The 12,276-nt window shown below is 44.7% G+C and overlaps 1 protein-coding gene across 4 annotated transcripts in view; it reads left to right on the top strand.

Moving 5' to 3' along the window:
• The window catches only part of CAMK1D (calcium/calmodulin dependent protein kinase ID), a 475,082-nt gene that overhangs the window by 401,869 nt on the left and 60,937 nt on the right, over nucleotides 1-12,276 (top strand). For all 4 annotated transcript variants that reach the window (XM_070801979.1, XM_070801980.1, XM_070801981.1 and 1 more), the window contains one exon: nucleotides 9,642-9,780. In XM_070801979.1, the coding sequence (XP_070658080.1) occupies nucleotides 9,642-9,780 (139 nt within the window). The remainder of the gene's footprint in view (nucleotides 1-9,641; nucleotides 9,781-12,276) is intronic.

Here is a 12,276-nt window from a genome sequence, read left to right as displayed (position 1 = left end):
AAATAAATCTTTTCATCCTTTTCTTATGAGTAATGCAAAAGTAAAATTTCTTTATCTGAGTCTCAGCAGGCAGGTTTCATACTCAAAATAAAAACACTTTCACTTCTTTCTTACCCATCGTTTTGGCTCTAACCACACTTTTCCAGGCCAGCCTCGAGGCTGGATGGGAACTGGGGGGTAGGGAGGAGCGGGTGGGGGTGGTTCATAGTTGATAAATAGGGAGAGATGGTTGTAAGGAATCACTGAGGTCCCACCAAAGCAATGAAAGTTGTTGCCTCGATGGATGAAAGAATCAGTGCACACTGCAGAGCTCACTGACTTGGGGCTGGAGGAATGGATTTGCTCTTGTGAGCATATCTGAAGGCGGTAGGAAGCCTGCAGGATAAGAACTGTAAAAGCAAGTGGACCTCCAGGATGGGGAGGACAGACCCACATTGGAGAATCGTGTGCATACCCTGCAAAAGGATGCTCCTTCCAGTATGTCCCTGCCTCCATGCCCACAGGCACCAATGGCCACACTCTCAGTAGCATCTCTCTCAGAAGGGGGTTCATTAGGTCACAAGCGGCTTGGAGTTAAGTGCCATCCACTGCAGCCCATACCATCTCCACTGCCTGGGTTTCAGAATCCTTCGTGATTTGACCTCATCCTCACCAGTCACATGTTCCAGATAATCAGGCTTCTTGCATATCTTGTCCGTTCCCACCTCTCTCTTCTTCCTCCCTCGCGTGATCTTCCTCCTAATGTCTTCCTTCAGGAATCAGCTGACGTTTTTCACTGAGTGCTGTGCCAGACTCCCAGAGACAGAGAGGAAGTTCCAACATCCCCTTCAGGAACCTTCTCTAACCACAAATCTCTCCCCTCTGGGTTGTGCTGTGGTCAGCCAGCCTGGGTCACAATCTGGCAAGTCGTTATTTGCTAGTGGTCTTGATGGTCAACTTGAACTTTGTAGCTCCCCAAATATGGGCGAAACTGCATGCCACGTGTTGGGCTTGTAGACGGTGCTCACTTAACACTTCGTTCATTGACTCTATTTCCCTAAAAATTAATTCAGCAAGAACTCTTTTCATGATCGTTCAAATGACTGGACTCTCCCTGCCCATTGGGCTTTTCTCCACTTGACTAAATACTGCTTCTTCTTTAAGATGGCTCCGATTCACCTTTTCCTGCCTTGTCCCTGGGGTCTCTTCTAGGGTCCTTCTGTGGTCTTCCAGGGTACCCTCACCCCTCAGTCCCAGCTCTTCTCTGTCTGTCCTAGTCACTCCCTCTATGCACACTGGACCATGTGCCCCTTTGAAACAGGAAAACATTTTATCAAGTGATACAAGACTATTTGATTAGGTGAATAAAAAAGCATACAAGTAAAGCAGCAAAAATGTTTTCTCGCAGTAAACCTTGAAAAAATATAAAGAAGGGTATACACTTGAAGGGGCTTCCCTGCTGGCTTATTGGTAAGGAATCTACCTGCCAATACAGGAAATGTGAGTTTGATCTCTGGGTCGGGAGGAGATGCGAGTTTGATCTCTGAGTCGGGAAGATCTCCTGGAGAAGGAAATGGCAACCCACTCCAGTGTTCTTGTCTGGGAAATCCCATGGATGGAGGAGCCTGGTGGGCTACAGTACATGGGGTCACCAAGAGTCAGACACAGCTGAGTGACTAAACAATAACAATAATGCATTCAAAGATACACTACATGGATATGGACTGACCTTTATGTTGCTCAGTGTATTCATCTGCTGTGGAGTTAGCCACCACAAAATACCACACACCGGGTGACTTGAAACAGCAGGAACTTACTTCCTAACCAATCTGGAGACTTAGGTCCAAGATCAGAGCGTGGGCAGGTTTGGTTTCTCGAAGCTTCTCTCCCTGATGTGCCGACGGCTGTCTTCTCACAATGTCCTCACAGGGTCCAGCCTCTGTGTTCATCCCTGGCGTCTCTTCACACTGGACCTGTACTACCTCACTTAACTTGTATTACCTCTTTAAAGGCCCCGTCTCCAAATCCAGTCTCACTCTGAGGTGTACCAGAGTGGTTAGGATTTCAGCATTAAGAAATTGGGATTGGGGGGGCAGGCACAATTCAGTCCACAACACCCTGATACCTAGAGAACAAAAGAGCCAGAATCAAAATTCAGCAGCACACGAGGGGTTACACGTCTCTGGTCCATCCCATGGAGAGGCATGTGTTTGTGTTTTAGAAATTTCTGAACAGATTGAGGCTGGGAAGATGTTGTGAAACCGAATTCTGAGAACAAAGATATTTTTATTATTAAAGTGGGATTTGCTGAAGGAGAGAAAGATTGAGGACAGAGGTTTCATGACATAAACCCTTAATCTTCCTGGAGAGGGTGAGAGAGCCCCCCAGGAGCAGAGGGTGGGGGCACCAAAGGCAGATGAAGTCACGAGGATTGGGGAGTGGGGGCAGAGTGACAGTGGGTGCCCTGTGTGGGAGGAAGCAAGTCCTAGGGGCACAATTGAGGCGACGACTGATGGTCCCTTTCTTTCTCCTGGCTGGGTGAAAAGAATGTGTATTTCTGTCATCTGAGCCTTGGGCTTTCACAGTTGAAAAATGCTTTGTTTTCAGCCTCTCAATCACAACCTGCATGTTTCAGGACTGCCTTCCCCTTAGGATTCTATGTAAATAGGGGAAACGGTTCTTAGAAAACACACATTTATAACCAGTCTTGCATTGGAGCACATTAAGGCCATATGGCTCTTGTAACCAAGTCACCTGGGTCTTTAATACTGGTGCTGCCTCATTATGTGACTGTCTTGTGAATTTCAGGGCATGTCTGCTTGTAACACTGCTTTTTATCATCCCAGGATCAGCACTGATACTTCTCAGACTCCTGTCTCGAACATTAATAGCACCATGCTATACTGCTTGGCCTTGTTGGGGAGGAAGAAGCTGTCTTCAACCCTCTGAGCGTCCCTGGCTGGATCTGAAGATGAAACTCACAGTCACACATGAATAGGGAAAAAGCAGACACATTTTATTTAATCTTTACATATGTAGCCTACACAAGGCAACGAAGTCCTCAGTAAGTGACCAGGGCAGAAAGCTTTTATACCTTTTAGGCAAACGGTACATTTATGGACAGCAGACAATACAAAGGGGTTTGGAATAGGGCTAGTAAATGATGAACTAAGGTGAGAAGGATTAGTTGAACTCGGTTTGTTTGCCAGTTCCACTCTGGGTTGATCAGAGTGTGTCTCCAGTGAAAGGAGAATTTATTTCCTCCCTTTAGACAGGAAAGGGGGAGCTTTTTCCTACACTTCTTAACTGCCTTCAACTCAAAATAATTTTATGTCTAAGAGGCATATATTGGGGTGACATACTCTGGTTTCCATTGGCCTTTTTCATCTTTTATTAAATCTAACTTCTAGAGTAATAGACTTTTGGAGCCTATTTTTCCACATTAGCACAAATACAAGTTTTGAATGGATGTGCAGATGATATTGTTATAACTTATAACACACGCTGTAATTAGCAGTAAATCTTAAAATAAGAGGATAATATCTACCAAAATCAGGGGCTTCCCAGGTAGCTCAGTGGTAAAGAATCTGCCTGCCAAACAGGAGTTGCAGGAGACTTGGATTCAATCCCTGGGTCAGGAGGATCCCCTGGAGGAGGGCACGGCAACCCACTCCAGTATTCTTGCCTGGAGAATCCCATGGACAGAGGAGTGTGGTAGAGCTACAGTCCATGGGGTTGCAAAAGACCTGGATATGACTTAGCTACTAAACAACAACAATCTACCAAAATCAGATGGAGAAGTTCAGGTGCATGTGAAAAGCAGGGCAGTTTGCCTAGTACTCACAGTGGATGCTTGGAAAACCGACAAAGTTGTGTATAGTACAGTACAGAATATATTACGGTCTAGGATCAAAACTTACAGTTTACTTACTTGATCCAGCAATTTTGAAACTGTGTTTCTTGACTGTTTTTGAATTTGAAGAGATCTGCATTACTTAAAATTCTGCTAGTAAATAGTATTGACATCATTTTTTAGTCGCTCAGTCACACCTGATTCTTTTGTGACCCCATGGACTGTAGCCCACCAGGCTCCTCTGTCCATAGGATTTCCCAGGCAAGAATACTAGAGTGGGTTGCCCTTTCCTTCTGCAGGGGATCTTCCTGACCCAGGGTTTGAATCCATGTCTCCTACATTGGCAGGAACATTCTTTACCATTGAGCCTCCCGGGAAGCCCACTGAGATCATTACATCCAGCTAATTGGTATTTGAGTAGTTAAGATTCACATAGTGATAGCAGTGTATAATAGGCACGGAGGTCAGAGGCTGAACAAGCCCAAGTTCACTGCAGACAAGTTGTTCTAAATAAATGTCCAAGTTCAACTGAGAGGATAGAGAATTTTCAAACCATATCCCCTGTCTTCTGTTCCTTTAGTCTTTGGTAGCCAGTTTTCTTATATACTTCAGTTCAGTTCAGTTGCTCAGTTGTGTCCGACTCTTTGCGACCCCATGAATCACAGTACAACAGGCCTCCCTGTCCATCACCAACTCACGGAGTTTACTCAAACTCATGTCCATCGAGTTGGTGATGCCATCCAGCCATCTCATCCTCTGTCATCCCCTTCTCCTCCTGCCCCCAATCCCTCCCAGCATCAGAGTCTTTTCCAATGAGTCAACTCTTCGCATGAGGTGGCCAAAGTACTGGAGTTTCAGCTTTAGCATCATTCCTTCCAAAGAAATCCCAGGGCTGATCTCCTTCAGAATGGGCTGGTTGGATCTCCTTGCAGTCCAAGGGACTCTCAAGAGTCTTCTCCAACACCGCAGTTCAAAAGCATCAATTCTTCGGCGCTCAGCTTTCTTCACAGTCCAACTCTCACATCCATATACGACCACTGGAAAAATCATAGCCTTGACTAGACGGACCTTTGTTGGCAAAGTAATGTCTCTGCTTTTCAGTATGCTGTCTAGGTTGGTCATAACTTTCCTTCCAAGGAGTAAGCGTCTTTTAATTTCTTTTAATTTCGTGGCTGTGATCACTATCTGCAGTGATTTTGGAGCCCCAAAAAATAAAGTCTGACACTGTTTCCACTGTTTCCCTATTTGCCATGAAGTGAGGGGACCAGATGCCATGATCTTTGTTTTCTGAATGCTGAGCTTTAAGCCAACTTTTTAACTCTCTTCTTTCACTTTCATGAAGAGGCTTTTTAGTTCCTCTTCACTTTCTGCCATAAGGGTGGTGTCATTTGCATATCTGAGGTTACTGATATTTCTCCTGGCAATCTTGATTCCAGCTTGCGCTTCTTCCAGCCCAGCGTTTCTCATGATGTACTCTGCATAGGAGTTAAATAAACAGTGTGACAATATACAGCCTTGACGTACTCCTTTTCCTATTTGGAACCAGTCTGTTGTTCCATGTCCAGTTCTAACTGTTGCTTCCTGACCTGCATATAGGTTTCTCAAGAGGCAGGTCAGGTGGTCTGGTATTCCCATCTCTTTCAGAATTTTCCACAGTTTATTGTGATCCACACAGTCAAAGGCTTTGGCATAGTCAATAAAGCAGAAATAGATGTTTTTCTGGAACTCTCTTGCTTATTCAATGATCCAGCGGATGTTGGCAATTTGATCTCTGGTTCCTTTGCCTTTTTTAAAACCAGCTTGAACACCTGGAAGTTCACGGTTCACGTATTGCTGAAGCCTGGCTTGGAGAATTTTGAGCATTACTTTACTAGCATGTGAGATGAGTGGAATTGTGCAGTAGTTTGAGCATTCTTTGGCATTGCCTTTCTGTGGGATTGGAATGAAAACTGACCTTTTCCAGTCCTGTGGCCACTGCTGAGTTTTCCAAATGTGCTGGCATATTGAGTGCAGCACTTTCACAGCATCATCTTTCGGGATTTGAAATAGCTTGCTGCTAAGTCACTTCAGTCGTGTCCGACTCTGTGCGACCCCATAGACGGCAGCCCACCAGGCTCCCCCGTCCCTGGGATTCTCCAGGCAAGAACACTGGAGTGGGTTGCCATTTCCTTCTCCAATGCATGAAAGTGAAAAGTGAAAGTGAAGTCACTCAGTCGTGTCCGACTCTTAGTGACCCCATGGACTGCAGCCCACCAGGCTCCTCCATCCATGGGATTTTCCAGGCAAGAATACTGGAGTGGGTTGAAATAGCTTACATCTCCCTAAAGCTGAACCTCTCTCCCGTGGCTACCGTTAAGTAATTTTATTTATTGACCTGTTGTTATGGTCCTGTTCCTTTTCTCCAATCACCTGACCTCATCCTTCTAATTGCATTCTGGTGCTTTGCAAGTTTTCCTTGGGGAACTCCATTTCTAATGAGGACCTTTAAACCACACACATTGGAAGCTCTCTGTAGAAAAATATTGACTCAAGAAAACCACCTGTCAGCTCAGCAGCTGACCACCCAACCTTCATGCATCCTGCCAGCCGGAAAATGAGACATGCTCCTCAGTACAATTCTAAATTTATTTCCAAAAAAAAAAGAAAAAACAAATTTATTTCCTTACCAGTGATTCTGGGATTCTGGTTGTTCACAAGTGATTTTGAAAATGATTGGGTGTCTTAGCTCAGGCTGTCATAACAGAATACCAGCTACTGGGCAGCTTAAAGAGATGTATTTCTCACGGTCCTGGAGTCTAGGATGTCTAAGACCAAGGTGCTGGTTTGATTCCATTTAAGGACACTGTTCCTGGCTTACAGATGGCCGCCTTCTTGCTGTGTCTTTATGGTGTCCCTTATTCTTTTCATGAACATACTGATTCCATAATCAGGGCTGCACTCTCATGACCTCAACTAAATCTAATTACCTCCCTACGTTCCCACCCCCAGATACCATCATGTGGGTGTTTAGAGCCTCAGCTTATGAATTGGGGGAGCTCAAACATTCAGTCTTGTCAGAATGGCCTTTTTGAAATGTATGCTTGAGGAGATTTTTGCAAAGTATAAAAACTTACAGACTTTAAAGTATTTTTATCAGTATTGTTACATTTTTTATTGGCAAGTTTTAAAACTTTTTCCCTGTTCCTTGGTTTCTAAGGAAACCACATTCTTTCTGAGCACTGTTCAGAAAAATAAATCCCTGGTGCAATTTGGAATTTAAGAAGTGAAATATTAAATGGGCAGAAAATTGAGATCCTGACCCTACCGAGCACAGGATTATCTTACTCTTCAATTCTGATGCTTCGCATCATGTTTTTTAAATTTTATTTATTTGTTTGGCTGTACTGGGTCTTAGTTATGGCGCATGGGATCTGTGCTGGGACACATGGAGACTTTTAGTTATGGCATGTGAGTGAACTCTTAGTTGTGGCATGTGGGATCCAGTTCCCTGACCAGGGATCGAACCTGGACCCCCTGCACTGGGAGCACGAAATCTTAGTCACTGACCACTAGGGAAGTCCCTGCTTCAGATCTTATTGCATGAACTATCACAGAGAAAATATTATTCAGTAGCTATTAATATCTTACATCCCATTGCGGAAAAGAGGACTTTGAGAGACTAGAAAGCAGGAAAGATCAGTTTGGAGGGAGGGAAAAGATCTGGCAAATTACAAGTTATGGGGTGCTAAGGGTGGGGAGCATTGTTGCCTAAGGCCTTCAGGCACCTTGCGGAGCATGTGAGTAGCAGCCCAGTGGTAGAACGCTAGCTCAGCGCCCTTACTGAAGGTGAGCCGATGTAGGGGGTGAGGAGGGGCACAGTCGAGATAGACTTTTCCTCCTGTACTGCTAATGACGCCTTGATTGGCACCAGCTGCACAGAGTGTCTGGCACCTAGTGGGCGCCCAGCACACGTAGAATGAGTGGTGAATAAGTGATCTAGTGAAGTGAACTGCCTCCAGGTGAATGACCCAAGTTTACCGTAACCCTAGCAGCAATACGTGTCCTGTAATACAGTCTTGTGTAGAGTTTCTGCATTGAAGCTCACTGGGAAGAAGAGTCTGGGAAAAAGGAAGAGTGGCGAGAACTTGATGAGAGTTGCTGAGATGGGATGTGAATGTCCTGGGATTCGGGTTCCCCCAAGGATGGATCGTTTAGACAGTGCGGTTGTCCAGCTGTACTTACTCCCCTCTTGTTTCTGTTTCTTTTCACTCTTTGAATTGCTTTTTTATTTTTCCAGAGCGTCTTTCTTCTTTTATCTAGATTGCTCAGTTTGCTTTGGAAATGAGACATTATCCAAGCTCAATATGGCTCAGACTGATTATAAGTAATGGGAGAGACTCATACACAGGCCTTTTATAGCTGCAATTTTGTTTTATTAGTTCTTTAAAAAAGAACATTTCAGTGGCTCAGTTATTGAACATTAATCGCCTTGACTTGCGGAGAATGAATCATAGCTTCATGTGTTGGTGTATGTGTGTGTTACTGCTGGGGCCTGTCTTTTAAAGATGTAAACGTTTTTTGTGAAAGTTTCGTGATTTTAGTATTTCAGATATATCTTTTACATTTTATTTTGGGGAAATTTGTTTTTCTTTTATTAAAATAGTGCTAATAAATCCCTTGAAGCTAATTTCCAAAATGGCTTAATTATTTGAACAAAACACTTTTTCTTTGAGAATCCCGTAGTCTAAGAATTTGAAGGCAGAGGTGTTAGTTGAATTGTTTCTGTTCAGTATTTTGCAGTTCTGTTACTTTGTGAAACCTGGAGCAGCATCAAATATCATAGCTGAAAAGGACTCTGGAGGTTGTCCACCAGGGCCTTTTGACCTTTGGTGAACTAGGTTCCCTTTCGATAAATACCAAAAAATGCTTAATGAAGTCTGAAACTCAAAGCAAATTAAAATGGAATAGTCTCTCCCCCAAACCAAATTAAAACAATACACTGGAGTGTCGTTCTTCTATCTTTTTGTAATTCAAAAGTGGCTTTGACGTTCTGATGCATCTGAGGGAATGATTGACTAGATTAACTCCCTTATTTCATAGATGGAAAGACTGAGGTCCAAAGGTTCCCAGAGTCTTCATCTTCTCAGCATCTTAAGAGCAGATCTGGGTCAAGAACCCGGACATCCTGTTGGCTGCTTGCTATTTTGCCCACAAACACCCCATCCCACCACCCAGATCTTTAAGGCTACAGTCACATGTGAGGGGGGCCCCTCCGCAGTGTTGTCTCCCTGTCACTGATGATTCTGGAAGGTTATTCTGACTTAGTGTCCCAGCGGGATGGAGCAAAGGCCAAGAGAGACTTCTCGGGCCTGCCTAGTCCACAGGTCCTAGTGTGTTTTTATTCTCTTTCTTTCCTTCTAGACCGTCTGTACCATCATGACATAGAAACACTTCCCTGGTATAACTTCTGGGGAATAAGGAGACAACATTTAAATCTGAAAGTAGATTCATTTTTGAAATAGAATTTTACTCTTTCACCATATTGATAGGTCTTATTGATAGTTTTCCCTGAACAATTCAACATGTCTTTTTAAACATATACTGATTTGGGGACTTCCTGGTGGTCCAATGGCTAAGACTCTACAATCCCCATGCAGGGGGCCCAGGTTTGATTCCTGGTCAGGGAAGTAGGTCCCACATGCCACAAGATTGAAGATCCTGTGTGCTGCAACTGAGACCTGGTCAAAGATATAAAGATTTTTTTAAATAAATAAAACATTAAAAAAATAAACTTATACTGATTTGTTCTTTGTGTTTTTTTTTTTAACAGTGTATCTGGTGGAGAGCTGTTTGACCGGATAGTGGAGAAAGGATTTTACACAGAGAAAGACGCTAGCACTCTGATCCGCCAGGTCTTGGATGCGGTCTACTATCTCCATAGAATGGGTATTGTCCACAGAGACCTCAAGGTGAGGCCATCACTTAGCAACACTCTCCAACTACTTTCCAACCCACAATGCACTGTCAGGAGAGGATCGGCTCCAGAGGAGGGATGAGGTTACCTTAGTTTGGAATAGGGGTGGAATGAATGGTGGGCTTTGCCTACTGTTAGTTGTCAGAGCCTTTGGGACCCAGAAGTGGCTTGAAAGATGATGGAGCTCAATGGGGCTGGCCATTGTTTGAGACATTTAATAACCATTATGCACTTCCCTGGTGGCTCAGATGGTCAAAGCGTCTGTCTACAATGCGGGAGACCCGGGTTCAATCCCTGGATTGGGAAGATCCCCTGGAGAAGGAAATGGCAATCCACTCCAGGACTATTGCCTGGAAAATCCCATGGACAGAGGAGCCTGGTAGGCTATAGCCCGTGGGGTCGCAAAGAGTCGGACACGACTGAGTGACTTCACTTTCACTTTCATGCACTAAAAGGGCCATGGGAGAGGTAGGTTGTGTATTGGTTCAAGCTTGTTTAAAGGGTAATTTTGATCAAGACATAGAGGCCATGAAGACCCTTTGCCCAGTGCAGTTCTTCAGTCTTTTCCAATTCCGGCCCTGCTTCAGCATAACCCACTACATGGTGGGGGTCGGGGGAAGAAGTGGCTGGTAGAGGAATGAGATGAGAGAGAAAGGAAATCGAAGATGATCAGGAAAGACAGATTAAATGACCTGCAAACACAGCCTTCTCCCTGTGTCCTGTTTGTTCCATTCTTATCTTTTCCCTACAATATTTAGGAATACTTGCCATTGACTAATAGCATTGAAGGATCTGGGCCTCGGTCACCTTGGCTCACAGGTCCCAGTAGATGCCAAAGGGTAGGTATCATAGTACCAAGAGTAAGGATCAAACATACCAATTTGAGGAACAGAAAAAATTGGTGTAATTGATCCGAAACTATAAAGTGGCTTCATTCTACAGTAGGTCCAGGCCCAGCCCCCAGGGTTCACTGACTGGTCAAGATGGAAACCCTACCCATTACGCATATGCTCCACTCCTGTCAGAAACACAGGGATCATATTGTACTGAAGCTGTGCTGTTCATGACTATGGGCAGTCTAAATCAATGTAAAGAATAAATCATAAACGTGTTAAAACAGAATGTTAACATCTGCCCGTTATCTGGTACTGGGTGTCAGGGTGTAAAACGGTATAGCTTTTTCTTTCATAGGGACCCACTGTAAAATTTTTCCTTCTTTTCTCCATGTTGATCTTTTCCCAGTGACTGAAGTAGTGGCTCCCAAATGTTAGCCTACATCAGACTTGTCTGCGTTTGTGCAAGCTAAGTCCGACTCTGTGTGACCCCATGGACTGTAGCCCTCCAGGCTTCTCTGTCCATGGGGATTCCCCAGGCAAGAATACTGGAGTGGGTGGCCATGCCCTCCTCCAGGGGATCTTCCTGACCCAGGGATTGAACCTGCATCTCTTATGTCTCCTGCACTGGCAGGCAGGTTCTTTACCACTAGCGAAGACTTATCTGCAGGGCTGAAAAGAAACAGATTTCTGGCCCTCCCCCAGAGGTTCTGACCCTGCAGGTCTGCAGCGGGCCTGGGAACTTGCATTTCTAAGGGGTTTACAGGTGATACTGATGTTGGCCTGGGAACCACACTTGGAGAACCACTGGATGAGGGTATTTGAGGACATTGATGGTGTTCTTACAGCCTTTGTAGGCTTTTTGATAGGTGAAATGGGCTGTAGGTAATCTTCAGGACTTTGGGGGTCCTTTAGAGGGCCAGGTGAGGGCTCGGTAAGGCCACATGGCACCTCCAAGCCAAGCAGCAGAGCCTTCTCTGCTCACTTGTGTTCTCACCAAATGCCAGTTCTATGTTCTTGACCTCAAGTTAGCTTGGTGACCATGAAGATGTGATATGATGGGCAAGTTGTACTCACTGGAAATCCAGCCTAAGCAGATAGGCCATTTCCTAGATGGGCAATGTCTATTTCCCCTTAGAAAGACAGACTGGCTGCATGGGCGATGGGGGTTTTTATACACAGATAGTGCTTTTGGAGAAGTACATATGTCTCCCAGCTGGTAGAGGTTTAAGATCACCAGGCTTATCACTGTGGCAAGAACATTACCATTTTAGGACAATTTTGTGGGCTCTTTACAGAGGCACAAAGAAGTTTTATGTATGCAGAGGAAGTTGGGGTTCAGAAATTAAACTTTCATAAACCTCTAAAATACTTAACTTTGTGATCTAGGCCAGGGAAATAGAGAGTTTTACGGTTGGGTTAATTTAAGATTAGGCGGCTTCCCTGGTGGCTCAGTGCTGAAGAATCTGCCTGCCAGTGCAGGAGACACAAATTCGATCCCCGATCCAGGAAGATCCCACATGCTGCGGAGCAGGTAGGCCCATGCACCAGAACTACTGAGCCTGAGTGCCACAGCTGTTGAAGCCCTTGTGCCTTAGAGCCGCATGCTCTGCACGAAGAGTAGCCACCTCAATGAGAAGCCCACGCATTGCAACTAG

Source organism: Bos indicus, chromosome 13 (genome assembly GCF_029378745.1).
Source record: "Bos indicus isolate NIAB-ARS_2022 breed Sahiwal x Tharparkar chromosome 13, NIAB-ARS_B.indTharparkar_mat_pri_1.0, whole genome shotgun sequence".
Lineage (NCBI taxonomy): Eukaryota > Metazoa > Chordata > Mammalia > Artiodactyla > Bovidae > Bos > Bos indicus.
The sequence above is the reverse complement of the archived record's forward strand: the minus strand, read 5'-3'. Positions and strand labels throughout refer to the sequence as shown.